Consider the following 20,754-nt stretch of genomic DNA (forward strand, 5'->3'; position numbering starts at 1 on the left):
GTAGCCAGTCTTTCATGTGCCCCACTGATCTACCATGTTCGTATTCAATTCGATTGTCAACTTTAGCTTCTCTTGTTATAAGTTCAGCTAGTAGTTTTTCAGCTTTTACTTTTGCTTGGGTGTGTTCTACAGGAATTTCCTCTAACTGTTTTTCAACTTCTCTTTTCTCTAGCCTTATTTTAACTTTTTCGTTGTTAAGCTCGCCAAGATGCATATTCGCAATCTTTAATTCATCATTAAGAGCTATATATTCTGGGTTTAGATTGTTCCATTGTTCGATTTTATTTTCAAAAGCTTGTATTTTATCTGCATTACCAGAAGCATCTTGCCGTAACTCTGTCAGTTTATCTTTGTATATACCCATGTCTTTGGCGTCATCTTCTCAGCCGGTATTTTATCGTTTTCCACATCTACAGAATACAATGTACGACTCACATATTCGGGCTCACTATATTTATATACTTTGTTTACAAATTCAGAACCTCCTTTTAACCTTTTTATTGAGGATTTCTCTAAAAATCTACTTCCTTTATCTGTTGTAACTCTGATTTTTTTATAATACAGATCACCACCTTTAATCTCAGCATTCATAATCATTCGTCTCGTGCATACTGATTAGTAATATTATATTTGTCTAAGAGTTGTTCAGCCATATCTTGTGTAAGTTCTCTTCTCTGTCCAATCAAACGATCAACCTGTGGGCTAGCCAGGAAAGGATCAGCTTCTGCAAGAGCATTATCATCGTCTATAAAGAATGTTTCAGCAGTAGCATCATCATCATTTAAATTTGCATCATCGAAATCCTGGAGTGGTATATCTTCTCCTCCTTCTGCCATATTGTATTTCTATATTACTACAATTATTTTTTATCATCCCTTACATATACAGTAAAAAAAATGCACATCTCAGTTGTTGAAAGCGTTGAACAATTGGCTGATTACATAGAAAGAACAAGTGCTGCATATCGACGAAGTTATAAATTAATGGGTCGAATTGATATGGCTCTCAATATTACTAAGGGAATTCTTGTAAGTTCTGCTGTCATAGCAGCAATTCCGACAGTTCCAGTTCTTTTAGCTTTAACTCCTATACCAGGTGTTATTATTGATGTAATACAAGGAAAAACGGGTGTAGCAAAGAGACGAGAGAAATATAAACATTATTATGTGCAATATAAACAGCTGCTTACACAAATACAAGAAAAAGGTACAACAACAGAGGCTCCGGGGTCAGAACTTATTCAGGACATATTTCATCAGGCGCTAGAAATTCAAAAACAAGAAGGATTTAGTCCACCTCTGGAAAGATACTTAAGACATTATGGATTGAATGGATATGAAATTTAGTTCGTACCGATAGGAACTCTCGTGTTCAACATCAGCTAGACTCCGCGACCGGCCGGCCGGACTGACAACGGGGGTCCTTTATATAGGCTAGTTTGATGGTGATGACTCACACGGAATTTCCCGTACATGTATAAACATGTTGTGTGTGACTCAGCAGGGAATTTCCCTGCTTAGTTCAGGACAATGCACTGCTGCGCGTGCGTGAGTTCGTATATAGGTCAGGGTCACACTTTAGTTACATGGATGGTTAATTTTTCCTTCGCTCCATGTAGATAAATGAATAAAATGGGTGTAAAAATTCTTATTTATCACAGTTGACCACCTTTATTTTACTACTGTAAAGGTTTTGCACTGAATGGAAATCTCACATGTCACATCAGGATACATACAAAAGAAAAGCCTTTTGTCTGCAAAATATGTGGCAAGTGTTTTTCACATAGTGGAAGTCTAAATGGTCACATTGGGACACACTCAAATGAAAAGCCATTTGTCTGCAAAGTGTGTGGCAAGGGTTTTGCGCAGAATAGAAGTCTTGCACGTCACATCAGGACACATACAAAGGAAGCGCCATTTGTTTGCAAAGTGTGTGGCAAGGGTTTTTCACGGAGTTCACATCTCAAAACTCATAACAGGGCACATACAAGAGAAAAGCCATTTGTCTGCAAAGTGTGTGGTAAAAGTTTTGCACAGAATGGACATCTCATGCGTCACATCAAGATACATACAAATGAAAAGCCATTTGTCTGCCAAGTATGTGGCAAGGGTTTTTCACAAACATGGAATCTCAAATATCACACCAGGACTCACACACAAGTCAAGCCCTTTGTCTGTGAAGTTTGTGGTAAAAGTTTTGCCTGGAATGAAAGTCTCATACGTCACAACAGGATACACACAAAAGAAAAGCCATTTGTTTGAAAAGTGTGTGGCAAAAGGTTCTGCACACAATGCAAATCTCAAATATCACATAAGGACACCTACAAATGAAAAGTTACATGTCTGACATCTTTGTGGAAAGAAAGAATTGGTATATCAATATGGAATTGGTATATCAAGTGCACTGTAGCACACATACAAAGGAAAGCTATTTACATGTATCTGCAAAGAATGCGACAAGAATTTTTAACAACCAATGTTTTTATACCATATCAGGACCTTTAACTGGACGGATTCAAAAGAAAAGCCATTTATCTGCTAAGTGTGTGGCTATTGGTTTTATGTGAAGTGGAACTAAAATGTCACGTGAAGATGCGAAGAATACAAAAGTTGTTTGTCTGTGAAAAAGCATGGCGCAAATTTTACAAATGATTTAACTCTTGAATATACCATCAGGACTCAGTCAAATGAAAAGTAATTTGTATGCCAAGTGACTGAGAAGGGATTCACTTGTGGTGGAATTCTTGAATGTCACGTCAGGACATAAAAAGTTTAATATCCTAGATGTACTAGAGGGAAGACAATTTCATGTTTTAGGGGTGGAGGAAGTTGGCTTAGGGAGCTGTGTTTTCCGTCTCTTTAACAGCAGTTTTTACCTGTTATCTGTTTCATGAAAGTGTTTTCAAATGCAAAACTAGTGCCGGTTTTTCTCAGGTTATCATTCTTGCAATGTACCATGTATAACTATTCCAACATTTCACTTGCTCACAGTGGCTTCTTTACTGTGCTATGCAGATAAGAATGGACAGTGAAATTGATCTAAATGTTATCACCCTTGTGTAGTTGGTTTGTAAAGTTGTTTCAAAGTTTACTACAGGATCGGTAATGGTAGTTAAGTTAAGGCAAACAACAGATGGATGATAGTGTTGTTTCACAGTAGGCTTCCTCTGTAATTGTTGATAGAGCAACAAAGCATGCCTGCCAGTAGGAACTGATTAGCGTCTGTGTGTAGGGTAAAGATTTCCTGACTTTCCATCCCCGTAAATGTAGACAACTTTCTCACATTCAGCTCCTGGCATATATATACCTCTTTTTCCCGCAGATCATGATTTTTTTGCCAAAGAACTTCATTCAATCAAAGGCAACAAGAGTCTAAATGACAACTAGACTCTGACTCTGCAGTGATACAATGCAACTCAGAGCAGCAGTATATATTACATGTAATGTAATATGATTCTGTGTATGTAAAGTGCACTGCAAAGGGTACTTCTTGGTGTGTGTTTATGATGGGTCCACAAAAGCTCTTTGATTTTCACCGCAATTACAACAAGTCAGTGCAACTTCTGAGGCAAGTTTTGGGACTACTTTACAAACCAATTACATGTGTGGCAACATTTAGATCAATTTCACTGTTCTTATCTGCATAGCAGTTTAAGACACTTGTGGTGTTCTGTGCAAGTTGTGTCAAGTAGAAGTTTACCATACACGTTTCTCATATTTCAATTTTATGTACAAGAGATATCTGGATGAGGAGCAGACTGATTTAGGGAGAGATTTACTTTTGCACCATCTAACTTGCCAAAATCCTTCACACTGTCATAATGCAAAAAGGATCCAGATGGAAATATCTTGTATGTTTGGTGTTACTCATTCCAATATGTTATGGCATTCGTAAAGGATAATGTGGCTCTTTAAAAAAGTTGATTTGCTCCTGTGATGTGTTGTAATTTTTGCCGTTACAGGGCAAGTTGCATACAGGAAAGGATGTAGTTTACTGTGATGAACCCTTCATTAAAATCTTGATCATTTCATTGCGAAATAAATACTGAAATATGTTTTCCAGTGTCTGTCATTGCAAAATGAAGTGAACGCTTATGTAATAAGTTAAAACAAAATTGTATTACTGTTGCCCTGGGCAGCATCACTCCCTAGAATATGAGAGAATCATATCGGGCTCATGGTGACAATTTGTGCTTTTACATCTTTTTCGTAAACCATTATGAGATCAAAACAATTTTAGCTCACATTTGGTATACCAGCATGGATATATATAGAGCTTATATGGTAGGTTGGTGGCGTATTTGTATCCGTGTGAATGTATGTATGTATGTACCCCCTGAGCCTGTATGTACCGTATGAGTGTTCATGTCCACCAACATCAACCAGATATGAACTGAAAATGCTCACATGTTTCATGATATATTGCAGTTATGTGTAAATTTTAACCTTTGCCACATGTTTGCAACTTCATTGAAAGTATTATGATCAACATAATGAACAATAATCACCGCCGATTAGGTCATGAAGTATACAAATATGTAATTAGCTGAAATAAAAATATTAAAGTTCTTTTACTGCTGTCATTGTATCACCACTTTACATAGCAAGTGTAATTACTGTTGGCCAAGTCCTTCAAGCCATATATGCCGAGCTGTGAAAGCTCACTAGATATGCAAATTATAAATTAGCTGACATGAAAATGTGAAATGACTTTCAATATTGTTTTAAACAGGTATAATCATCAATGTACATAGCATGTTTTGCCAACTTTGATCAAGTAAATCCCAGTATATATCCCTAATAAGCAAAGTTCATTAAATATGTAAATTAAAAATTGACTTTAGTAAAAATGCTTAATGATTGTCAATAATGTTGTATCATGGTATCTGCAATATATGTAGCAAGCTTTGTCAACTTTGGTCAAGTCAATTCAGATATACATGTCTGATTAGGAAAGATAATTAAATATGCAAATTAGGAATTGGCTGAAGAGAAAATGCTTAATGACTTTTAATAATATTGTATTATAGTGTCTTTAATGTACATAGCAAGTTTGATCAATTTTGATTAAGTCAATTCAGATAAATATCCCTAATTATGAAAATTCATTTAATATGCAAATTAGGAATTGGCTGAAGTAAAAATGTCTTTTGACTTTCAATTAAATATTATATCACAGTATCTTTGATGTATACAGCAAGTTTCAACAACTACAATCAAGTTTGTTCAGATATATGTCCCTAATTGGGGAAGTTCATTAAATATGCAAATTCGGAATTGGCTGAAGTAAAAATACTTAATGATTGTCAATAATGTTGTAATTGAGTACAAAGACAACAATTACAACATAATTGGTCATCGGGCTGCGCATCCTCCTGAGGGGGTCCCCCTCTGTTGTAAACAAATCAAAGAACGCCGCACATGTTACGGGTTGATTGTAATGTTTGCGATATTGCCGCTTGTTAAAATGGCGGCTGATATGTCACAAGTATACCAACTAACCAAATGTAACACGCGATAAAAGGTCAATTAATCTAAGTTAAATATCTGCTGAATATTGAACAATAATTGCATGCTGGATTGAGATCACATTTGCTCATGATTTTCTTGGATCAGTTGAATTGGGCTCGGCTACTGTTATCGCTCGAGCCATAGAGCTAGATGTACGCATGTACGCATGTATATGCCAACAGACTATCAACGACCGGGCTCTAGTTTTCAACATCGCTAGCAAGGACGAGAGCTTTCATTTCAAGAGGCCCGACAGGAGTACAAAGACAACAACCCAAACTACAGAAATCTCCAACTCGCAGAGCAATGCCCGCTGCAGCAAGAAGCATCTCTGCATCTGTTCCGTTCCGTGGTCTGCATGAACGTCCGTGTCAAACCGGGTATATGGCGCGCTTCACTCAGCTGTGGAGAATCCAACTCAACTACAAAGTTTAGCCCGTTTGGGGGTGCAAACGAGAATTCCGAGTACAGGTATCAAGTCAAGCGAAGGACCTTTCATTGGTCTTCTTGTTATGTGGGGGTTATCTCACTTGAAAGAGGATTCAGACCTACCGGCAATCAGGAGGTACAACAACGACGTTTGCCCATCACCGGTAGGCCTACACCAGCTAGCGGTTGGATCACTGCCATGCATATGACCGTGCAGGACCGGGGCACGGATCTCTCGATACGTCTATGCACGGTGTAGCCGTGCAATTTTCCCGCCAAATGCCGCGAAACCCCGCTCGTTTTGTCTATTGTTTCCTGTCATTGTACTATTTCTTACCACGTAATACTAGGAGAAGTAAGACATGTTGATCAACAGTTGGTTGTGGGCCAAGTCGTCGCGGGCCGGTACGTTGTGGGACCGGATTCTCTATATCCGTGTACGTCAACGCGGCCCGGGTGACCGTCTCCCAACAACATCTCTGGTGTCCTGCTGGCTTGCCGATCATGGTCTTGAGTGTAATTTTTGTGTTGGGCATTGTGCTTGTTGCTGGTCTACATATATAGGCAATGTTGATCATTTTAGTTATGTATTTTCACTGTACTGTACATAGCATTGTGTACAACCAGCGTGATCGCGCGCGATCAAACCCATTTGTTCACTGTCACTGCGTGTAGTAAACTCAGCGACATAATGTGCTGAGTGTAGTGTCCCAATGTTCGTAGCCTTACTCGAGTTTATAGATAGAAATACACCACTGAAGTTCGTTTCCGATCTTAATATTTTACTATTGCATGATGTTGAGTCTTACAAAGGCCTTAACAAAGTGGGGGACTGCTCCCATCTCACTCCTATTGAAGTTGAGAAGACTTATGTTTACAAAAATTTATGTTTATCAACAAAAAAATCACGCACGCGCAGCGCGACGACCACTGCGCTTTAAAGACTTTCAAAAAAGTTGTATCATAGTAGCTCCAAATACATGTAGCAAGTTTCATCAACGTCGGTCCAGTCAATTCAGATATATATCCCTAGTTAGCAAAGTTTATTAAATGTGCAAATTGGGAATTGGCTAACGTTAAAACGCTTAATGACTTTCAATAATGTTAAATAATAGTATCTTTAATATACATATCAAGTTTGGTCAATTTTGATCTAGTCAAATCAGACATATATTCCTAATTAGGAGAGTTCATCAAATATGCAAATTAGCGACTATCTTTCATGTAACCCCTTCATGGTTCCCACTGCTGATATATCTTGGTGTGACCAACATTTGTAGCAAATCTCATCAAATTGTGTGCTGTCGTTTTTAATGTATATCCGTTTTTTCTAAAATCATTAACTATGCAAATGAGTAAAAAGTATGCAAGCCACACCCACCAAAAACTAATCAGTTCTTGCCATTTGCTAACTGAATACATGTATCAGATTTGATTCTGATCTGATAAGCCGTTTTTGAGATATTGGACCAACAGACAGACAGACAGACAGACATCGCTGCGACATATGCTCACGTGTGTAATTACGTGTGCAAACCAGATATGAGCTGAAAATGCTCATGTGTTTCATACAGTTATGTGTAAATTTGAACCTTTGCCACATGTTTGCAACTTCATTGAAAGTATTATGATCAACATAATGAACAATAATCACCACTGATTAATTCTCAAAGGTCATGAAGTATACAAATATGTAATTAGCTGAAATAAAAATATTAAAGTTCTTTGACTGCTGTCATTTATATAGCAAGTGTAATTACCGTTGGCCAAGTCCTTCAAGCCATATATGCCGAGCTGTGAAAGCTCATTAGATATGCAAATTGTAAATTAGCTGACATGAAAATGTGAAATGACTTTCGATATTGTTTTAACCAGGTATAATCATCAATGTTGTCATGTTTTGCCAACTTTGATCAAGTAAATCCCTGTATATATCCCTAATAAGCAAAGTTCATAAATATGTAAATTAGGAATTGACTTAAGTAAAAATGCTTAATGATTGTCAATAATGTTGTATCATGGTATCTGCAATATATGTAGCAAGTTTTGTCAACTTTGGTCAAGTCAATTCAGATATATATCTCTAATTAGGAAAGTTCATTAAACATGCAAATTAGGAATTTGCTGAAGAGAAAATGATTAATGACTTTCAATAATATTGTATTACAGTGTCTGAAATGTACATAGCAAGTTACATCAATTTTGATCAAGTCAATTCAGATGAATATCCCTAAGTATGAAATTCATTTAATATGCAAATTAGGAATTGGCTGAAGTAAAAATAGCGTCAATGACACTGTAGCTCCATCCTGGACTATTTAGTGTTTGTTCTCTGGTCAGATATTTGAACATGTGTGAAAGGGATAAAGTGCATGAAGTGAAAATACTTAAATGAAATGTACTGGAGACAGTGAAATATGTTTAATGTAATTATTCAGAATATAAAATGGAAAAAATACAGAATTAGATATATCGAATACTGTGATACAACCATTAACTCAACAAGTCATTTACAATGACATAGTCCCCACTTGTAATAGGAGTACTAGTCTTGATGGGGCAGGAAAATGTGGTCATTAAGAAGTATCATTGGAGTGTATATGTTGAGATCTATGGGCACATAGGTCTATGTCGTTGTTCCCAATTTGGAAGACGTGAGGCATGTCTAAGTTACGGTTCTAAATCGGGAAAAAAGATCAGACCTCTAGCAGTATTGGCCAGCCAAGAAATACATATGCGCATTATAAATGAGGTACAAGATGTGACATCTTAAGGTCTAATATCCTATCAAAATTGGAGGGTATAGAACTTGTGGTTACTGAAATATGCATATATATGTATAATCAAGGTCAAAGGTCATCAAGGTCACATGACATTTTCAAAAAAAAAATTATATTCCTAATTAATCCCTATATGCCAAAAAATCAGATCTCTAGCTCTATTCGCTTGCCCAGAATAAGATGTGTACATAATTAATGAGGTAAAGCGTGTGTTGTCAAAAGTTCTCCCATCCTACTAAATACAAAGGACATAGCACTTGTGGTTACTTATTTATTGACATGAACATATAATTTAGGTAAAAGGTCATCGAGGTCACATGACATTTGGTCAAAAAATTTCTCTCCTATAGTTATCCCTATATACCAAAAATCAGACATCCAGCTCTATTGGCTCGCTCAGAATGAGATATGCGCATAATTATTGAGGTACAGTATGTGGTGTCATAACGTGTCCCATCATACCAAACATGAAGGGTGTAGCACTTGTGGTTACCGAGTTATGGAAAAATATGTATATTGGAGGTCAAAGGTCACCGAGGTCACGTGACATTTTGTCAAAAAAATTGTATTGCTAAGTTATCCCTATATACCAAAAATCAGACCTCTAGCTCTATTGGCTCGCTCAAAATTTGATATGCGCATAATTAATGAGGTACAATATGTGGCGTCATAAGGTGTTTCATCATACCATACATGAAGGCTGTAGCACTTGTGGTTACTGAGTTATGGACAAATATGTATATTTGAGGTCAAAGGTCACTGAGGTCACGTGACATTTTGTCAAAAAAATTGTATTGCTAAGTTATTCCTATATACCAAAAATCAGACCTCTAGATCTATTGGCTCGCTCAAAATTAGATATGCGCATAATTAATGAGGTACAATATGTGGCATCATAAGGTGTTTCATCATACCATACATGAAGGCTGTAGCACTTGTGGTTACTGAGTTATGGACAAATATGTATATTTGAGGTCAAAGGTCACCGAGGTCACGTGATATTTTGTCAAAAAAATTGTATTGCTAAGTTATCCCTATATACCAAAAATCAGACCTCTAGCTCTATTTGCGCGCTCAAAATTAGATATGCGCATAATTAATGAGGTGCAATATGTGGCGTCATAAGGTGTTTCATCATACCATACATGAAGGCTGTAGCACTTGTGGTTACTGAGTTATGGACAAATATGTATATTTGAGGTCAAAGGTCACCGAGGTCACGTGACATTTTGTCAAAAAAATTGTATTGCTAAGTTATCCCTATATACCAAAAAGCAGACCTCTAGCTCTATTGGCTGGCTCAGAATAAGATATGCGCATAATTAATGAGGTACAGGATGTGGTGTCATAAGGTCTCCCATCATACCAAATATGAAGGGTGTAGCACTTGGGGTTACTTAGTTATGGCCATATATGTATATTTGAGGTCAAAGGTCATTGGGGTCACATGACATTTTGTCAAAAAAATTATATTGCTAAGTTATACCTATATACCAAAAATCAGACCTCTAGCTCTATTTGCTGGCTCAGAATTAGATATGCACATAATTAATAAGGTACAGGATGTGATGTCATAAGGTCTCCCATCATACCAAATATGAAGGGTGTAGCACTTGTGGTTACTGAGTTATGGACATATACTCATATTTAAGGTCAAAGGTCATCGAGATCACATGACATTTTGTCAAAAAATTTGTATTGCTAAGTTATCCCTATATACTGATTTTCACTTTGTTCAGTGTGATTAGATATTATTTTAGCTGAAAAAAGGGTCCAGGGAAAGTAAGGAAAATCCAGTATTCCACAGTGTAACAATTGGCTGAAAATATAAAATTTCTTTCAGTCTCTAGAATCCGAAACCGAATCCGAAACCGAGTCTAATTTCAGCATCGTCTAGCCAGAGTGTAACGTGGGGATAGCGCCCTCAAACCACAGATACCGGCTTCCGATAGACTACCATGTATCAGAAAAATTAAAACTGTGATAACTTCATTAATATGCAAGCCACGCCCCCCACCAAACCTTTTCAGTTCTAGCCATTTGAATTCTGAAGATGTCTACCAAATTTGACTGAAATACGTTCAGCCGTTTTTGAGAAAATGGACCAACAGACAGACATACACACAGACGCACAGACAGACAGACAGACAGACGGACAGACAGACAGACAGACAGACAGACAGACAGACATCGCTACGACATATGCTCACGTGTGTGAACACGTGAGCAAAAAATGATGCCCGCTGACGTCAAAAACGAATGTAAACGAATTTAAACAAAGATGTCGTCTGCGACCGATCGAAACGATAATCCTGAAATTTCTTGGTTTATTACCTTCTCGTGTCTATTTATAGACAGAGAAGGTATTAGAGTTGAAAACCAATATGCTGCTGTCAAGAACTTCCGTCTGTCAAGACTTCCGTCTGTCAAGATCCGTTGACGTCATGCCATTGTGATGGGTCATATCATAAACTGGTGGGGGTGTTCATGGCTCAGGTTGAGGTGTGGGAGAACGATTTTGAGCTATGACAAAAATCAAAAGGGACTTAGCGGCATAGCCACAGTGTTAAGCCTTTCTCCAAGGTTTCTTAGTTGACTACAATCTATTACAGACTACTGAGCTGACGTTAGGGGTATACTCACTTTGTGTTTGCTCACTCTGTGAGCGCTAGTGTTTGGTACTGAGTTGCGTGGATATCCCCTCATGGCCTCATGTGATCTGGGCCTGTTGCACAATCTGCAGAGATGATCATATGCCTCCGAGTCTGAAAACTATCATTGTGTAAGCCTGTCGGCATTTTCCTTGCATTTTTTCTCATTTAATTTTGCAAAATATCGGCGAGTACCTCAATATTTCAAGATAACCCTTTTTCCCAATCGTTTCCTGGAGTTTCAGAGTCATATGAACGAAAATGAGTGAAAGTTTTAGACAGGAAAATCGGACGTCGGCCATGTTCAATGTTTACAGTACAATCAGAAGTTTACGTGGAGGAATTAACCAACAAACACAGGAGTGTTCATGATGCCCGCCCTCTAGAGGCAGACCCTCCTACATGAAGTACCACATTTGATGCTTGTGTGGAAAGCTTGACCACACAATGGAGCATTTAAACTTTTAGAAAATGACAAACTGAATAAGAAGGTATTCAAAAATGTCAATACTGAGGAAAAATGCGCAAATATTCAAAATAAACAGGTTAACTGATTGGTCAGCTATAAAAAACAATGAAAATGTTTATGATCAAAAGTTTTTGAGATGCGCACATTTTAACAAATACAGAAATTATTAACATTATAAATATAAGACCAAACTATTTTTTCAGGGATGGGACAGGTTGGAAATGAGGGATGAGAGACAAAGGCACTCCTATGGCTGCATGTGGATGCAGCCACACCATTTCATTTACAGCATACTTATTCACTGTGTTGTGTTCAAGTTCCATATTGTACTGACTGTCATACAAGGATAACATAAGCAAATCAAATCAAATTAGAAAAGGATCAATGCTGTTGTGTGGATTTTGCTGAACATGGCTGATATTTTGCCCTATATATTTGGTCAAAGTCAAAGTCAAAATTAACACTACATTGCTGACAATATATTTTACCGTTTCTGCATGAATTTTTCTTTTTTAAATTATAGTATATTAGTACTTCAAACAGATTAACAGTTATCGTGATGTCAACCCATAATTTTACATCACAAAGACTGTAATTCTGCCAATTTTTTTTGTTTTTCAGTCATTTTATAAATTTTGCACTGCACAAGATGATTGAACAAATTGCAATGTTTGAATTTGTAAACTCAAAGAATAAAAATCCTTTGGTCACAAATTAAATTATTTTTTGAAAAGAAATTTACTCTTAAACACTTTTAGCATATATTCTTTACACGGTCATGTATTTCAAGGAAAATATGCCTATTAAAAACAGTACTTTCTTCACTTTCAATTTTTTTTCAATACTATGACAATTATCAGCCATGAGGTTATACAAACACAAGACCAGATAAGCGTTTTTCATCATTTCCACAGGACTCTTTGGAAAATCCATTAAAATCAGTTAAAAGTGACTGGAAATGATCACTTGGTATACATTTAATTTACAGATGCCAGGTTGTGTATTTCACATGCACTCAGGTCAGTAAGGAAGTGCGTCATTACTATTTTGGACTGTTAATTCTTATTTCTGAATTGTTTAACTTTTTTCCACATTGTATCTTTAGGCAGTTTATACTGTAGCTTAGAATTTTTTTGATTGATGTATTTAATCATCTTTTGGGTTCTTTGGGTCCATATCCCACCTCATGCCCCTACATCATCAACTATTTACCAACAACTCCATGCCAACAACCAATTACCTGACCTGGCCACACATTAGAGAAGGTACAGCGTCATTGACGGTATTTTTCTACTTTCACCTGTGCCTCTGAAGAAGAATTGAATGCTTTGGTCTCCAACGAGGACTCGATACGGACAAAAACTATAATCAAAGGTGAATTGAACGTTTTGCAGAAGTATTGCGGTCTTTTTAGGAAAAACGTTTTCTTACTGAACCACTTCAACATATTACATCATAGACCTTTTGTGTATAGTACGTTCTTATGCATGGCTACCGATGAGGTGTGTTACAAAACACATATGGACTGGCATGAGGGCAACAGCATACGTTTTAACCCCTCGGGCCTGTAAGTCACCCCCAAAACAGACTGTTTCCCTCGGCCTACGGCCTCGGGAAACGGGTCTGTTTTTGGGGGTGACTCACAGTCCCTCGGGGTACAGACGTATGCTGTTGCCCTCATAGCCACTTAATATGTGTATACTGAAACACACGTGACATTATGAATATTACAAGCTAAGTCCTATAGAAGTTATTTGATATTGCACATACACTCACTTGGGTCTGTCACATCGAACCAAATGTGAGCAAAGTGTCATTGATGCTATCTTTTTACTTCTCTCAGTACTGACAATTTATTTTTCCAAAACCCCTGTGCCTCAGAAATAACAGTTCTCCCCAACAATTGATTCCATGCATGTGTTTATGTGTATATGTGTCTTTGTTCTCTATCTCTCTCTCTGACAAAAAAATTACAAAATATTCATAAACATGGTCTGTCCCATACATGATTTTGAAGAAATTCATGATTAAAACTACTCTGAGAGATTCTCAGATATGTCCCCTCCCTCCCTTCCCTCCTGAATCAAATGGGAGAAGAGTCCCGAGAAAACTTGGCCAAACTTCAGTTCATGAATTTATTAGATATGCCTATTTAAAGTTTATGTGATAAATATCCTTGAAATGTCCGATTTCACAGAACAGAAAACGGGAAAGGTATACCTTTTTTGCCAGAATACATACCGGGAATACATAATCCAAGCCCAAGGGAACAAACAAGAATCTCACAAAATCGCCCTCAGCCATTACGAACTTTCCTCTTTCGTTTCTCAGAATAGCCTTGGTATTTCTGCCTTCATCAAAATCAATCATGGATTGATTCGTGTGCATTTGGGAGATTACAGTACCGATACTTTGAAGCAACTTACTGATAGAAAGGGCTTAGGGACTGATCAAATATTAAACAAATACGAAGAGCATGCCTAACAAAGAACTACTACGAAGTTAGGGTGTCTTTATCTACTGCAACCTGTCATTTTCTAGTCTGGTTCCCTGACCCATTTCCCCGGTAGAGGGCGTGGGGAAATATAGGGTCAGGTACCGAGTAGCCATCTTGAACAGAATTTTGTTCAAGATGGCGGAGGTTAGTCACCTGACAGAACATGCTACAACAAATATGGCTGCTACCATGAAAACGCCGGTCAAAATTCGACTGGATCAGAATTATGTTCGAACACTGGTATCCGAACCAAAAACATTGGCACACGAGACGGGAAACATAAACTGAAAGGATTAATCCAAAAGTATGGGGAAATAGAGGTGATTGAAGGCTGTGATATCGCAGCAGTACTTGTTGCGTGTATCGAACGCGCTAGGGTCATTGAGGTCATTGCCGTCTGTGGCGTGACCCGATCGAATGACCCTAGCACGTTCGATACACGCCACAAGTACTGCTGCGATATCACAGCTAATTGAAAGCAAACTTTGTTGGAACTGTGAACGACGATTGATTTCGATGGATAGAATGGTGTCCGAATTTCGTGAAAAATGCCAGGCATCATGTCGACGTTCTAAAAGTATTAAGAGGTGTGCTAAATCACAGTGGCTAAATCATGGAGGTAGAAAGTCTTTCATTCTACCTCCACGGCTTTGTGGTACAAACAAGAAGTTGGTGTTTAGTGAGCGAAACCCAAGAAAGATGAGAAAAAGTTATAAGTGTTACTTTCATCCAATCACAGCTTGTTTTATTTTAACCCAATAGCGTCCATGTTTACATTAGCCGGTACCTGACCCTATATTTCCCCACGCCCTCTACCAGGGAAATGGGTCAGGGAACCAGACTATGTCATTTTCCCGCGCTTGGACACCACACATAGCTCGTGGTCGAGTTAGAAACAGAGTTTTCGCCCAATTCGAAATCGAACTGGTACGTGAATAGAAGACGTGTGTCACTGTTCTAAATAGTGTGAACCTGAGCTTGGTATCCAAATACTGTAAGTTTTAGCTTTCGTTCCCATCAGAGTTAGTCGCATAGGTCACAGGAGCTTGGAATTGCCAATGAACTCAACAACAAAGGCACCACCGTGGTTGATAGCGTTTACTCTTTATTGCTCAACAATACACCACAGTCCCCTGTGATCTATTCCGCTCTTGGACTATGCGCCCCATAGACGTGGTTTTTCTCAAGCATATGTACACACGTCTATGGGGCGCATAGTCCAAGAGCGGAATAGATCACAGGGGACTGTGAACACACTCAAGGAGTGTGGTAAGGCAAAAATTACAAAACCCAAACTTTGAGTCTTTGAGTCAAAGATGCAGACTTCAACAAACACTGGATGAAGCTGCTGCTGGGGGACTTTAGAGACTGGCCCCTAGTCGCCTGGCTTGTCTCACCAGGGCAGTTACTGTCCGGCCAAGGCGTTCACTCCACGATCCAAGCACCAGCCTACCACCTAGCCTTTCAGTCTACTGAGGTTCATTCCTTAAATTTATGCTGTTTTGATATTTATATGCCCACAGACTTACCGGTAGAGGGTTTCTGGACGTTTCGGCACCAATCGTTTTGGCCCAAGACGTTCCGGCCTCCCAATTTCAGGCCCCTAGTCGTTTCGGCACCGCAACCCAAGACGTTTCGGCACCGCTGAAGGCTAAGCTTACCTGTGGGAACTTGTGCTGGAGCATAATGTTGCAAATCAAAGCAGTAAAAAGTATAGTGTCAACTAACATTCACGTACATGCTTTAATCTTTGTGAGAACATGGGAAGAGAAAAAACTTTATATCATTTTTAAATCTGTGACACAAGTTTATTGATATCAATAGCCGCTGACACGGCAAAAGTTTGAAAGCTGTGACGAAACAGCACGGCAAAAGTCACTCAAAATGCACATAAAAGTACTGGTCATTACGCAAAGGTCACACTTACGAATATGACGGATCAGTCAATTACTAAATAGTTTGAAAAAAAAATCGAAACACGGATGCCAAAACGTCTTGGGTTGCGGTACGTGCCAAAGTGACTTGGGGCCAGAAATTGAGAGGCCAAAACGACTTGGGCCGAAACGATGCTATGTATGTTCACATCTATAGTAGCTAGCTATAGGGACATTGGCCGTATTTTTGTTTCTTTCCAGTGCCATTTAGTATATTTATGGCATTGTTTGTCTGTGTACGTCAAATAATGGTTGAATGCTTTTAAATTTGGTTGGAAGAGCTTTAAAAAAGATGTTCATATCTGATTCCAGAGGTTCATTGGTAGATAAAGTTTATGTTTGAAAGTTTAAACATTATTTTGTCTATGATACTGCAATGCTTGTTTAAAGGGACAAAGTCGGCCATTTTTTCATGAATTTTGTTTGATACGAGATACTATTTATATTGTTTGACACGTTGAAAGATACTGAATGAATTGGTGACCATGCATATATTTGACCCTGATTTTAGACACGGTAAATGAAACCATTGCGAAAATGAATTAATGGTCATGACCATTTATTTATTTTCGCAATGGTTTCATGTATCACTTTTGTCATTGCCAAGTCAGTAAAAAGTGGTATTCAGCCAAAACCATGTGTAGTTTTACTCACTTGGGTTGGTATGTGATAGTGGCTTTAGACTGTATTTATGTTTACAGTATCTCTGTCTTCAGGGACCTTCAAATCTTCAAGTCTTCGTTAAAATGCATCATATGGGACATGTTCTGCTTTACTAGTTTAACTTACTTGACCTGCTAGTGAAATATGAACTTAGCAGGAAAAGGGTTAATTAACAACTTCATTTATGTCTTTACCATATTTCAGAACACTCAACACTGCAGTCTTGCAACAATTCAGTTGTGTTAGTGACATGAAGATTCATGGCAATGAAAAGCTGTTTGTTTGTAAAATATGTGGAAAGAGTTATGCACAAAATAGAGATCTAAGATATCATGTGAGAACACATAGAACTATGGTCTGCAAAGTGTGTGGAAGAGGTTTTTCAAAAAATGAAGATCTTAAACGCCACATCAGGACACATACCAATGGAAAGCTGTTTGACTCCAAAGTGTGCAACCGAGATTTTACTCAAAGTGGGCATCTCAAAAACCACACCAGGACACATATAAAGGAAAAAGCCTTTGTCTGCAAAGTGTGTGGTAAAGTTTTTGCACAGAAAGGAAATCTTACATGTCACATCAGAATACATACAAAAGAAAAGCTATTTGTCTGCAAAGTGTGTGGCAAAGGTTTTGCACAGAATGGAAATCTCATAACTCATATCAGGACACACTCAAATGAAAAGCCATTTGTCTGCAAAGTATGTGGCAAGGGTTTTACACAGAGTAAAAGTCTAAAACGCCACATCAGGGCACACTCAAATCAAAAGCCATTTGTCTGCAAAGTGTGTGGCAAGGGTTTTGGATTAAACCAAAGTCTGAAACGCCACATCAGGATCCATTCAGATGAAAAGCCATTTGTCTGCAAAGTGTGTGGCAAGGGTTTTGGATTAAACCAAAGTCTGAAACGCCACATCAGGATCCATTCAGATGAAAAGCCATTTGTCTGCAAAGTGTGTGGCAAGGGTTTTGGATTAAACCAAAGTCTGGAACGCCACATCAGGATCCATTCAGATGAAAAGCCATTTGTCTGCAAAGTGTGTGGCAAGGGTTTTTCACAGAGTGGAAGTCTTACAATTCACACCTGGACACATACAAAAGAAAAGCCATTTGTCTGCAGTGTGTGTGGAAAGGGTTTTTCACATAGTGGAGGTCTAAATAGTCACATCAGGACACACTCAAATGAAAAGCCATTTGTCTGCAAAGTGTGTGGCAAAGGTTTTGCACAGAATGGAAATCTCACATGTCACATCAGGAAACATACAAAAGAAACGCCATTTGTCTGCAAAATATGTGGTAAAGGTTTTGCACACAATGGAAGTCTCACATGTCACGTCAGGACACATACAAAAGAAAAGCCATTTGTCTGCAAAGTGTGTGGCAAGGGTTTTTCACAGAGTGGACATCTTACACTTCACATCAGGACACATACAAAAGAAAAGCCATTTGTCTGCAAAGTGTGTGGCAAGGGTTTTTCACAGAGTGGAAATCTCAAAAGTCATAACAGGACACACTCAAATGAAAAGCCATTTGTCTGCAAAGTGTGTGGCAAGGGTTTTGGATTAAACCAAAGTCTGAAACGCCACATCAGTATCCATTCAGATGAAAAGCCATTTGTCTGCAAAGTGTGTGGCAAGGGTTTTTCACAGTGTGGAGGTCTACATGTTCACATCAGGACACATACTAATGAAAAGCCATTTGTCTGCAAAGTGTGTGGCAAGGGTTTTGGATTAAACCAAAGTCTGAAACGCCACATCAGGATCCATTCAGATGAAAAGCCATTTGTCTGCAAAGTATGTGACAAAGGTTTTTCACGGAGTGGACATCTCAAAACTCATAACAGGACACATACAGTTAAGAAAAGCCATTTGTCTGCAAAGTGTGTGACAAAGGTTTTTCACAGAGTGGAAGTCTTACACTTCACACCAGGACACATACAAAAGAAAAGCCATTTGTCTGCAAAATATGTGGAAAGGGTTTTTCACATAGTGGAGGTCTAAATAGTCACATCAGGACACACTCAATTTAAAAGCCATTTGTCTGCAAAGTGTGTGGTAAAAGTTTTTCACAGAATGGAGGTCTCAAAACTCATAACAGGACTCATACAAAAGAAAAGCCATTTGTCTGCCAAGTATGTGGTAAAGATTTTTCACAGAATGGAAGTCTCATATGTCACAACAGGATACATACAAAAGAAAAGTCATTTGTCTGCAAAGTATGTGGTAAAAGTTTTGCACAGAACGGACATCTCATGTGTCACATCAGGATACATACAAATGAAAAGCCATTTGTCTGCCAAGTATGTGGCAAGGGTTTTTCACGAACATGGAATCTCAAAAATCACACCAGGAGTCACACACAAGTCAAGCCATTTGTCTGCAAAGTATGTGGTAAAGGTTTTGCCAGGAATGATAGTCTCACACGTCACAACAGGATACACACAAAAGAAAAGCCATTTGTTTGAAAAGTGTGTGGCAAAGGTTCTGCACACAATGCAAATCTCAAATATCACATAAGGACACCTACAAATGAAAAGTTACATGTCTGACATCTTTGTGGAAAGAAAGAATTGGTATATCAATATGGAATTGGTATATCAAGTGCACTGTAGCACACGTACAAAGGAAAGCTATTTACATGTATCTGCAAAGAATACGACAAGGATTTTTAACAACCAATGCTTTTATACCATATCAGGACCTTTAACTGGACGGATTCAAAAGAAAAGCCATTTACCTGCTAAGTGTGTGGCTATTGGTTTTATGTGAAGTGGAACTAAAATGTCACGTGAAGATGCGAAGAATACAAAAGTTGTTTGTCTGTGAAAAAGCATGGCGCAAATTTTACAAATGATTTAACTCTTGAATATACCATCAGGACTCAGTCAAATGAAAAGTAATTTGTCTGCCAAGTGTCTGGGAAGGGAATTACTTGTGGTGGAATTCTTGAATGTCACGTCAGGACATAAAAAGTTTAATATTGTAGATTTACTAGAGGGAAGACAATTTCATGTTGTAGGGATGGAGGAAGTTGGCTTAGGGAGCTGTGTTTTCTGTCTCTGTGACAGCAGTTTTTACCTCTTATCTGTTTCATGAAAGTGTTTTTCAAATGCAAAACCAGTGCCGGTTTTTCTCAGGTTATCATTCTTGCAATGTACCATGTATAACTATTCCAACATTTCACTTGCTCACAGTGGCTTCTTTACTGTGCTATGCAGATAAGAATGGAAAATGAAATTGATCTAAATGTTATCACACTTGTGTAGTTGGTTTGTAAAGTTGTTTCAAAGTTTACTACAGGATCAGTAATTTTAGTTGAGTTGCGGCAAACAACAGACAGATGATAGTATTGTTACACAGTAGGCTTCCACTGTAATTGTTGATAGAGCAACAAAGCCTGTCGGCCGGTAGGAACTGAGTAGTGTCTGTGTGAGTAGGGCAAAGATTTCCTGACTTTCCATCCCCGTACATTTCAACAACTTTCTCACATTCAGCTCCTGGCATATATACACCTCTTTTTTCCCGCGGATCATGATTTTTTTGCCAAAGAACTTCATTCCATCAAAGGCAACAAGAGTCTAAATGACAACTAGAATCTGACTCTGCAGTGATACAATGCAACTCAGAGCGGCAGTATATATTACATGTAATGTAATATGATTCTGTGTATGTAAAGTGCACTGCAAAGGGTACTTCCTGGTGTGTGTTTATCATGGGTCCATAAAAGCTCTTTGATTCTCAGCGCAATTACAACAAGTCAGTGCAACTTCTGAGGCAAGTTTTTGGACTACTTTACAAACCAATTACACGTGTGGCAACATTT

At 38.2% G+C, this 20,754-nt stretch overlaps 1 protein-coding gene across 1 annotated transcript; it reads left to right on the forward strand.

The window, feature by feature from the left end:
- The first annotated feature begins 17,285 nt into the window (after positions 1 to 17,285).
- Positions 17,286 to 18,932, forward strand: LOC139143164 (zinc finger protein 26-like). The gene has a single exon (XM_070713298.1). It carries the CDS (start codon positions 17,286 to 17,288, stop codon positions 18,930 to 18,932), a length of 1,647 nt encoding a protein of 548 aa, XP_070569399.1.
- Positions 18,933 to 20,754: the final 1,822 nt, after the last annotated feature.

This window comes from Ptychodera flava, chromosome 11, assembly GCF_041260155.1.
Source record: "Ptychodera flava strain L36383 chromosome 11, AS_Pfla_20210202, whole genome shotgun sequence".
Taxonomy (NCBI): domain Eukaryota; kingdom Metazoa; phylum Hemichordata; class Enteropneusta; family Ptychoderidae; genus Ptychodera; species Ptychodera flava.

What these genes read in the sequence shown, in the direction of transcription:
- LOC139143164 (XM_070713298.1), top strand. Translation starts at nt 17,286, where the DNA reads ATGGTCTGCAAAGTGTGTGGAAGAGGTTTTTCAAAAAATGAAGATCTT.